Below are 13,341 nucleotides of genomic sequence, written 5' to 3' on the forward strand. Positions count from 1 at the left end.
GCACTGAGGTGGTGTTATTTATATCAAGAATAAGACACATACTACTTGTTCTTTCCCATCATGGAAACCTGTTATTAAAAACAAGATCTCTTAGTTCTCTAACAGATAACAGTATGTGAAGAAGTTGGCTTCAATAGCAAAGGCCATCTTTCCTGAGCCAGAAGCTATAAAGTTTACAAAGATTGTACAACTGATATTAAGCCCTTTTGGCAATCAAAACAAACACACAGAAGTCCGATGTGTCAATGCAACATGATGGATGTGTGCTGTAACACTACCTGGTGGCGGTGATGTGTGAGCTACATCCAAAACTTAAAAATTAAACAAAATGACATTTTATTCTAATGACTGCAAAAACCACTTAAAGAATTCTCCCAAATTTAAGTATCTTGTTTAAAATCTATAGCTTTCTCCCCACCCCTGTTCATCTGAATCTAGTTTCTTAAAGTACTAGTGAACTACTAGTGAAACATTGTAGGTAATTAGTTCGCATTAACACAGGTATTTATTGGTACTATTTATACAGTAAATTAGGTTGAACGTGAAGTTTTGGATAGCTAGAATTCACCATTTTCTTCTGCACAAAGGTGTTCTCTCATTCACAAATGGGCATTTCTCTTTGGCATCCGTTAGTTTTTTGCCCAGATATTGGCCTCTGCCAAATATTTAAAAATCAACTTAGTTTCTAGTAAACAAAACTAAAAATGATTCCATGGAGAGTGATTGTATGATTACCAAACAAGTCTGGTGTTAAATGTCATTAAAGTGCTGCTTGATCATCTCTGTCAGTTTGTGCTAATTAAGACAGAGAGGGCTGGGACTGTATAAATCCCAAGAGTCTTATCTGAACAGTCTGCATATAAAAGTTGTCTTTTAGCTTGGTGATGGGGTATCCATGAAGCTGTGGACCTCTGCATTCTTTTCGTTGCTGGTCAATAACAGCCATCTTTCCAACTGTCATCTTTCATGCTACCATAGGTTTTAGGAGCTGGCAAGGATCTGAAATAAAGCAATTTTATAAAGTGATTTGCAAGATTTTACAAAACAATACCATGTTACCTCTGATATATCTTAATTCTTTTGCAGGTGGCATCATGATCCAGTGAAGGGACTACTAAAATCAAAGCCCCACAATTAGTGGTATATCCATCCCACATTCACATTTCCACAATTTTCAAGATTTTTTTTTTAATTTATATATATTTTACATCATTGTTCATTTTTGTACAACGTTTGCTTCCTTCTCTCAGGTGCAGTCCCTGTAAAATTGGCACCTCCAATTCCCCCAGCACCATCGCCACAGTCTCTTGTGCTCTTCCTCTCCTATTTTGGTTTCTCTCCCCCCCCACCCCGCAGAGTGTCTCTGATTTATAGTTCCCTGTTAATTTTGTTTTATCATTTATTATTATTATTATTATTAATTTTTCCTGATCCCTTATTTGGTTCCCCTATAGTCCTCCTATAAGTGAAACCATCCAATATTTTTCTTTTTCCTTTTGGCTTATTTCACTGAGCATAACCCCTTCCAGCTCCATCCATGTTGCTGCAAATGACATGAATTAATCTTTTTTTATTGCTGAATGGTATTCCACTGTGTATATATACCACGTCTTTTTTAAAAGTTTTATTTATTTATACATACAAGAACTGGGGTGTAGGCCAGAGATATGGGGAGTAAAAGGATTCATCACAGAGGGGGGGGCAGAACAGGCAGATCTACTGAAATACACTGCTGAGGGGAGCAGCGGGTGAGACAGGAGAGGTCTGCTGCGCCATGTGGGCAGCTTCCTGGCCAGGGATCAAACTCTGCTGCAGTGGCTGGCGATAGATTCACTGCACTGAGACTTTGACCGCTGCGCCACCAGGGAGGCCCATACATAACACATCTTGACCAGTCATCTATTTTTGGGCATTTGGGTTGTTTCTATATCTTACCTATTGTAAACAGTGCTGCAATAAACATAGGGGTGCAAGTATCCTTTTGAATTAATGTACAATTTTCAAGTTTTACTGGTAATCAGATTACTTCAATAACCTCGTTTTGTTAACATAGCTACTAGAATAAAAGAAAGGAAAAGATGAGGCCATCTAGAAAAAGTAGCCTTATCATGTATTTATTTATAAATAGGGCAGAGTGAGGACTATGGCAGTGGGGACTTAGTGTCATTATTACTAGAGAGGCAAATACGATAGTGCTAAAAATATCTCCAAAATCAGACATACTTGGAGCTGAAGGTCTTATTAATTAATTGTGTAGTCTTAGGCAGATTATTTAACCTCATTAAATTTAAGTATTTTTCTCTGAAAAAATAACAACAGTACACATTTGATGCTATTGTAAAAATTAAATAAGGGAAGTATAAATTATTTAGCACTGTTCAAAGCTACTGTACTATTGAATTCAGAAGTGTAATATGTTTAAATCAATTTTAATGCTTACGTGATGAAAGCATTTTATTCAAGCAAATAAATATTTAATGTTTGATTACAGTTGACATTTAATCTTACTGATGGTGGTAACATTTCTGAAAGGTAGAAAAGATTACAGATGCAATCTGGCTGGACTCAGGATCACCTGAAGATTAAACAAACAAAAACCAAGCATATCCCCAGATTTTCAAGCTTTAAAAACACCCTCCTGGATTATATTCAGACTTAGTACCTGGCAGTTTTAACTCTTAATCTCAGTTTTAACACGGTTTTATTATCATTACTGAGTATCATATTCAAAACGAATAATTATAACAATCAAATTGAATGGTTTTAACACTTTTTCTAGGACTTTAAACAGGTTATATGCCTGGGCATATTTAATTTGAATTAGAGTGGTACAATATCCTGAAATCCCAAAGGTTTCTTTTAAAATGATTAAGCAATGTTTTATTAAAATGGTATTCTCTCTGCTCACTTTCCAAGGTAGAGATGAAGGTAATTTCATTCTACTCACTTTCTGATGCTCAACAATGTTGAAACAGATCATTTGCCACTTACCTGCGAACAGGCTGTGCAAGTTTGCTGCGAGGCACTGGTATACCCCCAGCAGAAGGGGCACTGGGTCTGGGCAAGCCACTTCTCATTGAGGTTGTCCCTGCAGGTCTGGTTAGAGTCATGCTGTTGATATTGCTGGGAGGATTTGCAGGGACTGTGTTCTGAACCATGGGTGGCCCAGGTGAGGAGGTGGTTTGCGTGAGCTGTGTTGTTTCTTGGCTACCAGGAGAACCAGAGCCATGGTTACTAAATGCTTTTACTGGCTGCCGGAGAGCCAGAGGAGATGGTGCTGCAGGGGAGCGGAATTTGCCTGGAGAAGGTACTGCAGAACGGTAAAGAAAAATCAATGTTGTTAGTGGAAACCAAGTGTAAGTGAAATAATTGTTTTATGATACACTTCACTGGGCACAAAAACCATTATTCACAAAACCCTACTCTAGAAATGAAAGGAATAAAGAATATTTCTGGGCTAATAAAAAAAATTGGTGAGTCCTAAATAACAGTGTTCTTCCTCAGAAGATAGTCAACAATCCTTGACACCAGCTATGTTTAGCTAAGAATCCACAATACCAGAGGCAAAAAGGTACTGCAGGATTTTATTTCACTGTAGCAAATAACCAGGACCACATTCTAGAAGGGATATAAAGGCTAACTATTGGATGTTGACTTTCCCCTCAAATAAACACCATGTAAACATATATCACGTATCTGGTGGGCGTACCTCCACCAATAGCCCGTTAATATCTATGGTGTAACTTAAAATTTAGAAACTAAAATTTATTTAAATAAAAACTTCAATTGCTATGCTTCACAAAATAGGGAAGTTACAAATCCAGAGGCATATCTACAGAGGTATATGAAGCCATAGGATAAAGAGTACCTTTTCCTGTAATGTCAATTCTTTTTTTTTTTTTTAAGATTTATTTATTTATACAAGAACCAGGGTACAGTCCAGATGCGCGCGAGGGTGAGAGGATTCACCAGAGACAGAGCGGGGAACAGAATAGGCAGACTGATGAAATACACTGCTTAGGGGAGGAGCGGGCACAACAGAAGAGGTCTGCCGCGCCATGTGGGACCCTCGCCAGCCGGCCGGGATGGAACTGGCGCTGCAGAAGCTGCGGACAGCTTCACAGTGCGTTGCTCAACCACCTGCGCCACCAGGGGAGGCCCTGTAAAGTCAATTCTACTAAGTGGTAACCAAAACACAATAAAATACTGATATATGAAATAACAAAATGTATAATTTGCATTAATTTTTAAGACAAAAGAAGATTTCTAATAAATTTTATTACTGCTCTGGTTATTTTGCATTATATATTCAGATCTCCTGAGGTACACATTCAACCTCTCCTGTTTATTGTTTTGATAAATCTTCTTTGAAAAGGTATCAGTTTTGAGTTCTTCAAATGCTCATAAATGACGACACACAGTATCATTATATTAATGCTCTTTATCTAACAAAGAACACTGTGGTGAGACTCAGAGCCCAGGCACTATGCCAAGGAATTTAGTCTACAATGGAAGTCAGATATTTTAAAACCACCACAGAAGCTTTCAAATATGATGTTAAAACTATCAGAAGGCTCACCCTCTTGCTTTAAATACCTACAAAACCAGATGAAATATATACAAGTTTTCAAATTTTGGACAATGTAGTATAGGAGTGAAATCTCTGGGAGGTGGTAAGCCCTGTGAACAACCTGGAATTTTTTTTTTTTTTTTTGGTCTAGAGACATTTTTTGGGTTACAGAACAAGGAAGCAGATTCCAAGTAGATCAAAGTTATTGTGCTAAGTTAAAAAGACAAAAATTAGAGTATGAGGGGCAGAATACCTCAGAGGAGGTATTCCACTAGATTGCGTAACTCAGCTTTGGGGTTTGCTCAAATCTTTGGCTAGATATTGAGCTGGTGTGTGTGCCAGACAATGTTCCATAAGACTGAGCAAAGGATGAGTGGAGTATTGTGCAGAATGAAGAGCTTCCAAAGCCAACACAGGATTAGGAAGCTACTTTCATCCAGTTAGACAGTTCTTGCTGAACATCTAGAGCAATCAGGAGACACTCCTAAAGGGATAACCTAACCCTACTCTAAACAGCCTAAGTCTTTTTTTTTCTTTTAAAGATTTGTTTATTTATGCATACAAGAACTGGGGTATAAATAAGCCAGAGGCACGGGTGGTGAGAGGATTCACCTGAGAGAGTGGGGAGCAGAATAAGCAGATCTACTGAAATACACTGCTGAGGGGAGCAACCGGTGAGGCAGGAGAGAGGTCTGCTGCACCAGGTGGGTCAACTTCCTGGCCAGCCAGGGATGGAACTGTGCTTCAGTGGCTGGCAATAGCCTGAGAGCACTGTCTTTAACCACTGCATCACCAGGGAGGCACTAAACAGACTAAATCTTAAAGCAGAGGTCAAAAAACTACCACTCACAGTTAAGTTTCAATAAGAAAGTTTTATTAGGACATGGCAACAACACGTGTGTTTGTATGATTTTATAGCTGCTTTCTAGGGACAAGGGCAGAGTTGAATAGTTGTAACAGAGACTATATTAGCCACAATCTTAAAGTGTTTACTATCTGACTCTTCAATAAAATGTCTGCTGATACCTAAAGGATCAAACTGATCCGTGAATAACTGCTTGCCACAACAGACTATTACTATTTAAAAGATAAGCGAATCCAACACAAAACAATGTTAAAAAAAAAAAAATCACAACATCCACTATCCAATACAAAAGTAGTAGACTTACAAAGGAATAGGAAAGTGTAACCAAAACCGGGATAAAAATTAGCCAACAGAAACAGACCAAGAAGTCACAAAAATGACCAAATCAGCAGGAAAGGATTTTAAAGCACCTAAAGACATAACAGTTTGAATAATCCAAACTAAAGCATATGGAGAATAAAAATACACAAAAACCAAAATGATAAAGCCCCACTGAATAAAAGGTCAATACACTGCTGTCTAATATATGCAAGTGGATCCCAGCTGGAAGAGGGCTATGAGTGGGGCAGAAAACATTTTTAAAGTAAACAGGAAGTTTGAAAACCATAAAAGACTGTTTTTAAACAGAGGAACAAAGATAAAATATCACATACTTCTCAATAAAAGGAGGTAAGCTAACTACAATGGTGTAACACAGCTGAAAGGCTTAAAAGTCTATCAGTCTAGAGTCTTATGTGCAGTATTTATGTTTCAAAAGTCATATCAAAATAAAGACAAAATGAGAATTTGTTGTCAGCAGTCACTTTACACTAAGAGAAATTAAGGAAAGGAAATGATACCAAATAGTAACTCTGATCTGCACAAAGCAAATTATACTATGAAAGGAAATATGTTAACAAACAAAATATCTTTCAAAAAAAAAGAAACAAAATATGTTTAACAAGTCATTTTTCACTAATAGATAACTATTTAAAGTAAAAATAACAAAAACACATCCCAGATTTTAATATATACGTAAAATTAAAATAGATGACAAAAAGTGGCACCAAGATTGGGGAGGAATGGCAGCATGGTGTTAAAAGGTTTTTACACTATTAGTGAAGTGGCATAATGAAGGTAAACTGTAATAAGTTATACATACACACTGCACACTTTAGAGCAATCACTTAATGAAAAAAACATATGTAAAAAAGAGCTATAGATGGAAAAGAAGCCAACAAGAAATAAACTGAATGCTGAAAAGTACTCAGCTATTCAAAAAAAAAGAAAGTAAGGAGGGGGAAAAAGAACAGAGATCTAGATCTAAATAAAGAACAGACAGGATGAGATGGCAGATTTTAAATCAACCAAACTGATAACTCTATGAAATATTTTATTTGGTGTTGGGAGGCTATTATCTGAAGCAAGTTTCCTAAGATATACCTTCAAGGTGTAATAAACTTGTCACAGGTGACAACATTTATAGCAAGGTATAAAGTCTCTGATTTCTTCCATTAGTGTATATGACTCACCTCATTTTTGTAAGTACACAGTTATCAAGATTTATTAAACATAATAAACATAAGAGGCAGAAGAAATCCCTTGGAATAAGTCTGACTAGCTTTTCTCCCCATTCAGTCAAAAACATTGATATATATATAAATAAGCCGCTAGCAAACATTTTCAGCTTAATCTTCTAATTAACTCTAAAAAGAGAAAATAACTTAGAGACACTTCTAAGACAATTAATCTCAATGAAGACTTTAAAAGTTTTTTTCCTGAACATATTTATTCAAACGAAAATCTTACCACCATTCTTAGAGTGCCAGAGTAAAGAAAAAAAACTACAGAGCAAAACACTGAACACAAGAACTATTCAGATTGCTAAGGGGCCTCCCTGGTGGTGCAAGGGGTTAAGACGCAACCTATGAAGCTTTTGCAGCCACTGTAGCACGAGTTCGATCCCTGGCCAGGGAGCAACCCACAAGGCACAGCAGACCTCTCCTGACTCACCCACTGCTCCCCCTTAGCAGTGTATTTCAGTCATTCCGCCTGTTCTTCCCCACTCTGTCTCTGGGGAATCCTCTCGCTCCCCACGCCTTTGGCCTGTATCCCGTTCTTATATGCAAAAATAAATAAATCTTTTTTTTTTTTTTTAAAATATTGCTTAGTACCTCTCCATCCTGGTGAAGGAAGTCTTAATCATAAAGACACATTTGCAAAATCAAAGAACAAGGTATCAAGATATTTGATGAAGACTTAAGAGGCACTTCAGTATGAAAATTTACAAGATGTATATAGATAAAAAGCTGTACATCTATGCCTTTATTATACAGTTTAACATAGTTTATTTAAACAAATTAATCTAATTTTTATAACTATCTTTATAATATTTAGTAAAAAAAAAGAAAAAATGTCAATGTGAGGATTAAGAAACAGATCTATAAGGATTCTTGGAAGTTGTTAATGGCAATGATAACAAATTTATAAATTTCTCAAGGTTTCACACAGAATACTAGGAAAGTCAAATAAAAACCCACAGACAAGTCCTACAACAAAATCAGGTGACAGTTTCTCTGCAAACCCCCAAAACAAGCGGGTAGAGGACAAGGTAGTAACAACTACACCCCCACATGATATCACCATCTGTGCACAAGGAAGCAGAGGAACATCTCAGCATCCTGAGAATTCCAAAACAGTCCACGAATACTCATATAAAACAGATTTTGAATAGCAGCTGAAAATGGCAGTGGGGAGAGGGTTGCATACTCCAGTAGTGAGTACAAGAGGTCAACTGTTAGGGTCTAGGAACAATATAAGCCCTATGAAACTTCAAAACTGACTAGTTTTCAAACTAAAAACTTTATATTAAGGAAAAAACCCTAGGAATCCAAACAGAGCACAACAGGGATGTCAGAGACAAGAGATAATGAAGTCCAGATAAGAGGAGGGAGAGTTCCAAATGCTTCTTGGACAACCACATACAAAGCAGTGAAGCTGGATTCCTACTATATACCATATATGAAAATTAACTTAAAATGAATTATATGCCTCTATGTTAGAGCTGCATCGATTAAAAACTCCTGGAAGAAAACACCAGGGTAAATTTTCATCTCAATCAGACAGTGTGCTAGTTGCTCAACCCTGAGAATATATATATATATATAGAAAAAGTACTGGCTTGTAAATTTTTAGTGCATGAATTTTAAAAGTAGGGAGGAGAGACAATAAAGGCAAGAAAGCTCAGAAAATAAATAGCCCTACTTTTAACAGTTCCTCCCAGAAGAGGGAGCTCTAGAGCCAATCATTAGAAAATCTTAGCTCAAACTCCCTTCGTGTAGAAAAACAAATTTTATAAAAAATGAGCAACAGGAAAGGATTGAGGCCAAGTCCTAAATAAAATTATTAAAAGAAAAAAGAACAGGAATAAAACTTCTAACTATGGAATCTCGTGGAAAATATGTCCATCATGCAGACACAAAGATGAAAATTATAATCTAGTATTTCAAATTCTAAATCCATTAAGGAAAATGATACAAAATATGAAAAGAACATCATAAATCAGAATGGGAAACACTAAAAAATGAGATAACTCAGAAAATAATTAGGCATAGAATAAATCATTTCAAAATGTAGTCTAATATGGAAGGAGTACTAGAGGCAAAATACACAACAGATTATGCTTTAAGAGGAAGAGACAATGAAAAGAAACTTGTACAAGAAGAAATGAAGAAAGAAAGGAAAAGGATGCAAGAGAAGGCAACAGTACAGAAGATAGGCAAAGAACATTCAGCATGTATACAACAGGAGTCCCACAAAAAAGAAAACCAAAGCATGGAACAGAATGAAAAACTGTACTTCGAAAGAAATTATTTAAAATTAAAGATATGCAACTCCATATTGGATGACTATTCCACATATCTGGAGAAATCAATTCAAAATGAATAATACAAAAACAATTCTAGCAAATTACTTAACTTAAAGGAAAAAAGTAGCCTTTGCACATTCTTTGCACAAAGAATAAATGATAATAACAAAACAAATTCTTTATTCCTGACCAAAATAGAGTAATATAGTAAAGATACTCAAGGACAGAAAATGTGAGTCAATGATTTCATAAGAGCTGATGAGTATAAAAACAGCAAATAAGAAAGATGTCAATTTTCAACATGTGAAAATTGAGGTAACAGATAATGTTCATATAACTCCTTCTTGAGAAAGCTACTAAAGAATGAGCTTTTATACAAGAAAAATGACTGATGAGACCATAATATATAGACTGGAATTAAGCATCAAATATATTTTTAAATTAGAGCTTTTGAAGAAAATACCATCTCCAGGTCAATGCAGGAAATGCACATGGTGTTCCTATCTTGTCATACCAGTTAGCAGAAGTTATCAAAGACTACTGAAGCTGCATCATAAAGACCTGAAAGATAACTTGAAGAAGCTTCAACCAAAGTTGGGAAAATAACCAGATCATATCAAAATGTAACAACATTTTGTTGTATACAACAGGATGCTAGATTGACCAATTATTTATTTTGGAAGCTGGCAAACAAAAGGAAAGGATAAGCATTTATTATGAATTTGCTAAAGAAACTGTGGCACTGGCTGACCAAAAATTAAGGAAAAGTTTCTTTTTTCACAAGTACTTTGGGGGGAAAAAAGGGATGTTAGAATTGGAAGATCCCCATTCCATTAACACTTATGTTAAGTATTTTTTTCTTAAGATTTATTTAGGGCCTCCCTGGTGGCACAAGAGGTTAAGAAGCAACTTATGAAGCTATATTTGCAGCCTCTGCAGCACCATGAGTTCGATCCCTGACTTCATGAATTTGTTATATTTAAAAATAACTTTAAAAGCAAATTTATAAATGAGAAATTGTTTTAAATTTATAAAGTTTTTATATAATAGCACAGATGTTAAAGCCTACAATTTGCAAGATAATGGAGAGAAATACTTTGTAACAAGGTCACTGTATGTTTTTTATTTTATTAAAAAAAATTGTTTTTGTTTATACAAGAACTGGGGTACAGGCCAGATGCATGGGAGGGTGAGGATTCACCAGAGACAGAGCAGGAAACAGAACAGGCAGACTGACAAAATACACTGCTGAGGGGAGCAGCGGGCAAGACAGGAGAGGTCTGCTGCCATGTGGGTTTCTCCCTGGCCAGCAGGGATTGCACTCATGCTGCAGAGGCTACGGACAGCTTCACAGTGCTGCACTCAACTGCCTGAACCACCAGAGAGGTCACTGAATGTTTTCCGGGAAAACTAGAGATGATATGAAGAGGTTCACTGAACTGGAGTTTTACTATTGTAAAAAGGTGTTTCCTTCAATGGTAGCAGCAGTTTGCCTTATCTATAAACGCGGAGATTAGGGAATAAAAATAATGAGGTGAATTGGAGTTAGGTGACTTTTATAGCTGTATTGACCCAAGTCTATATAATAAAGTCATGTGAAGGGGACCAACTCTTCTATCATTTTATTTCATATTTTTTATTGTTTTTTAAAAAGATTTATTTATTTATGCATTCAACAACTGGGTTGTAGGTCAGAGGTATGGGGGTGGGGTGGGGGGGGAGAGGATTCACCAGAGACAGAGTGGGGAGCAAAACAGGCAGATCTACTGAAATATACTGTTGAGGGGGAACAGCAGGTGAGACAGGAAAGGTCTGCTGTGCCATGTGGATAGTTCCCTGGCTGGGGATCCATCTCTATGTGCATTGGCTGGTGACAGCTTGATAGCACTGAGACTTAACCCCTGCACCATCTGGAAGGCCCAATTCTCACCATTTTAAACTGTATTTAAGACTGTATGTGACAGAGACAGGCTTTGACTACACTTAAATAGAGGAAAAAATACAGATTCAATAAATACTTGTTAGTGCATAAAAAGGGGAACACAAGAAATTTAAAATTTTGGATTCAGAGTAATGATAAAATACCTGGGTTCTCCATTTTTAGTTACTCTGATATTAAACAAAAATTTTAAACTCATACCAATAAGCCTCTTACAGTTTGTCACCTTGAGTATCTCAAAATACAGTGAATAAAAGAATTATTAAGACAATTACCATCACTAAATCCTCCTTAGTTGCCATTTTGCTTCTAAATGAAAGTGTTTCGTCTACATTTTAATTTGTCCAGATCGCTGTCTTCACTTTTTTCTAACTTCATTCTCTAACTTCATTTTCTTTCCCTGACTTTGCAGAGTCTACATTGTTTACCTCTGTCACAGAATTCCCAACAACTTGGAATGAATAAATCTCTCTGCCAAAGCAGTTTAAGCAATCACTTCTAGGAAGACTTAGAAAACACAATGAATTGATTCTCTTCCACAAAGAGAAGGATGATCAGAAGAAATACATAAAACTTGCATGAAACCACAAAAATGAATGTACCCAACCAACCTTTCTTGAGTTATGCATGATTGTGTTCATTCAACAAATGTTTATAGTTTGCCTCTATGCTAGGCAACATAGTTCTTAGTTCGCTTGCCACTTAATGCAATTAAAATCAAAATGAATCAAAATTTTCAATTGATTAGGGAACCAATCATTCTTTTTCCATGATCCTGTGAACCCTTAAAATAAGTATATTGACTTTTTTGGAAATGTTGGAACAAGATGTTCAGGATGGGGCAATTGATTTATGTGACAATTTTACTACGGAGTCTCCATGTTTTTATATCGAACAGATTAAATTGTCAAGTTACCTATGAATGAATATGTGGTGTTTGTCTCCTCTCTGCTTCACATCCCTACAAAAGCAGAGTCCCATAGGCCATAGCTCAGTAAGGAAAACCCTCTCTCAAAGTGTAGATGAGAGGGAAAATTAGAAAATCCATATTGGTTTTAGATCTAAGAAGTATTCTCCTTAGTTTTACCAATAATTAGTTTTACCAATAATTTTAAGCTAATTAAAAGTTTTAATTCTATCAAATACCTGTGTCCATGTTTCAACTGGTACAGAACTTCCAGGGTAAAATTATCCCTAATCCACAATACCAACAAGAAAATATGAGCTCCTGGATTAAGATGAATATAAGATGAAACAAAATGAAGCAAAATAGAACAAAATCAAATACATACACACTCTTCTCCCTTTACTAAGCCAACTACACAGAGCTAGGTGTATCAGAAATTCTGAGATTTGGTTTTCCTGTTTTCTTGTCAGGGAGGATAGGCAGTTTGGTGGCTCAGAATCACAAAAAATAAGGTGCTTTCATAGACAAAAAAAAAAAAAAAAAAAAAAAGAGAAAAAAAACCCAGAAGTTATAATCTTAACCTAATAAAAAGCAAAATAAAATCCTACCTGAGCCTCCAAAATATTATTAAGTAGCATACAGAGGCAAATAAAATTCATGTAACCATAAAACCCCCTTTTTATAATGATATACAATCTTGCCCTGTTTTAGACACCACAACCCTTTCACGGGTAGAAGTACTCAAAAATATTTGGAAGTCTCCAAAAAAGTCTAAATAATTTCTAGAAGGACCCTTTTCTATAATGATCCCTATTAAGTCAACATTTCCATCAAAAGAGTATAATCTATCCAGTTGATTATTTCCAACAATGGCACCAAAAGACACCTGCCTGTAATTGGAAGCCTATGGCAACTTCTGACGTTCAAAAGATAAATATTCTCATATCCCACTTTTCTGTTTGACTATTCTTTTTCCATTCAGATTCTATTATTAAAAGCCATTTTCTTAAACCATACTTAAATCAACAAATAATTGATAACACATGTGCATTAATGAACTTGTCATATGTTTTAGTACTTTTATGATTATATTAACCAAATCTTTTTTTAACAAGTCAAATCTCAAGCCCCTCTTTCCATGCATTGTCTTTTAGTGCTTCATTCTCTTTATGCATCTTTGTTATTTACTGAGTTCTGAAGCAATCAGAGAATC

General features: G+C 35.9%; 1 protein-coding gene across 2 annotated transcripts in view; it reads right to left on the bottom strand.

The window, feature by feature from the left end:
• Positions 1–811: 811 nt before the first annotated feature.
• Positions 812–13,341, bottom strand: part of SLAIN2 (SLAIN motif family member 2) — a gene marked incomplete at its 5' end in the record, with an annotated part of 47,870 nt that continues 35,340 nt past the window's right edge. For both annotated transcript variants that reach the window (XM_084234034.1, XM_084234033.1), the window contains 2 exons: positions 812–999; positions 2,992–3,310. In XM_084234034.1, the coding sequence (XP_084090160.1) occupies positions 933–999; positions 2,992–3,310 (386 nt within the window). In that variant the 3' untranslated portion in view covers positions 812–932. The remainder of the gene's footprint in view (positions 1,000–2,991; positions 3,311–13,341) is intronic.

Source organism: Talpa europaea (assembly GCF_964194135.1).
Source record: "Talpa europaea genome assembly, chromosome: 5".
NCBI lineage: Eukaryota > Metazoa > Chordata > Mammalia > Eulipotyphla > Talpidae > Talpa > Talpa europaea.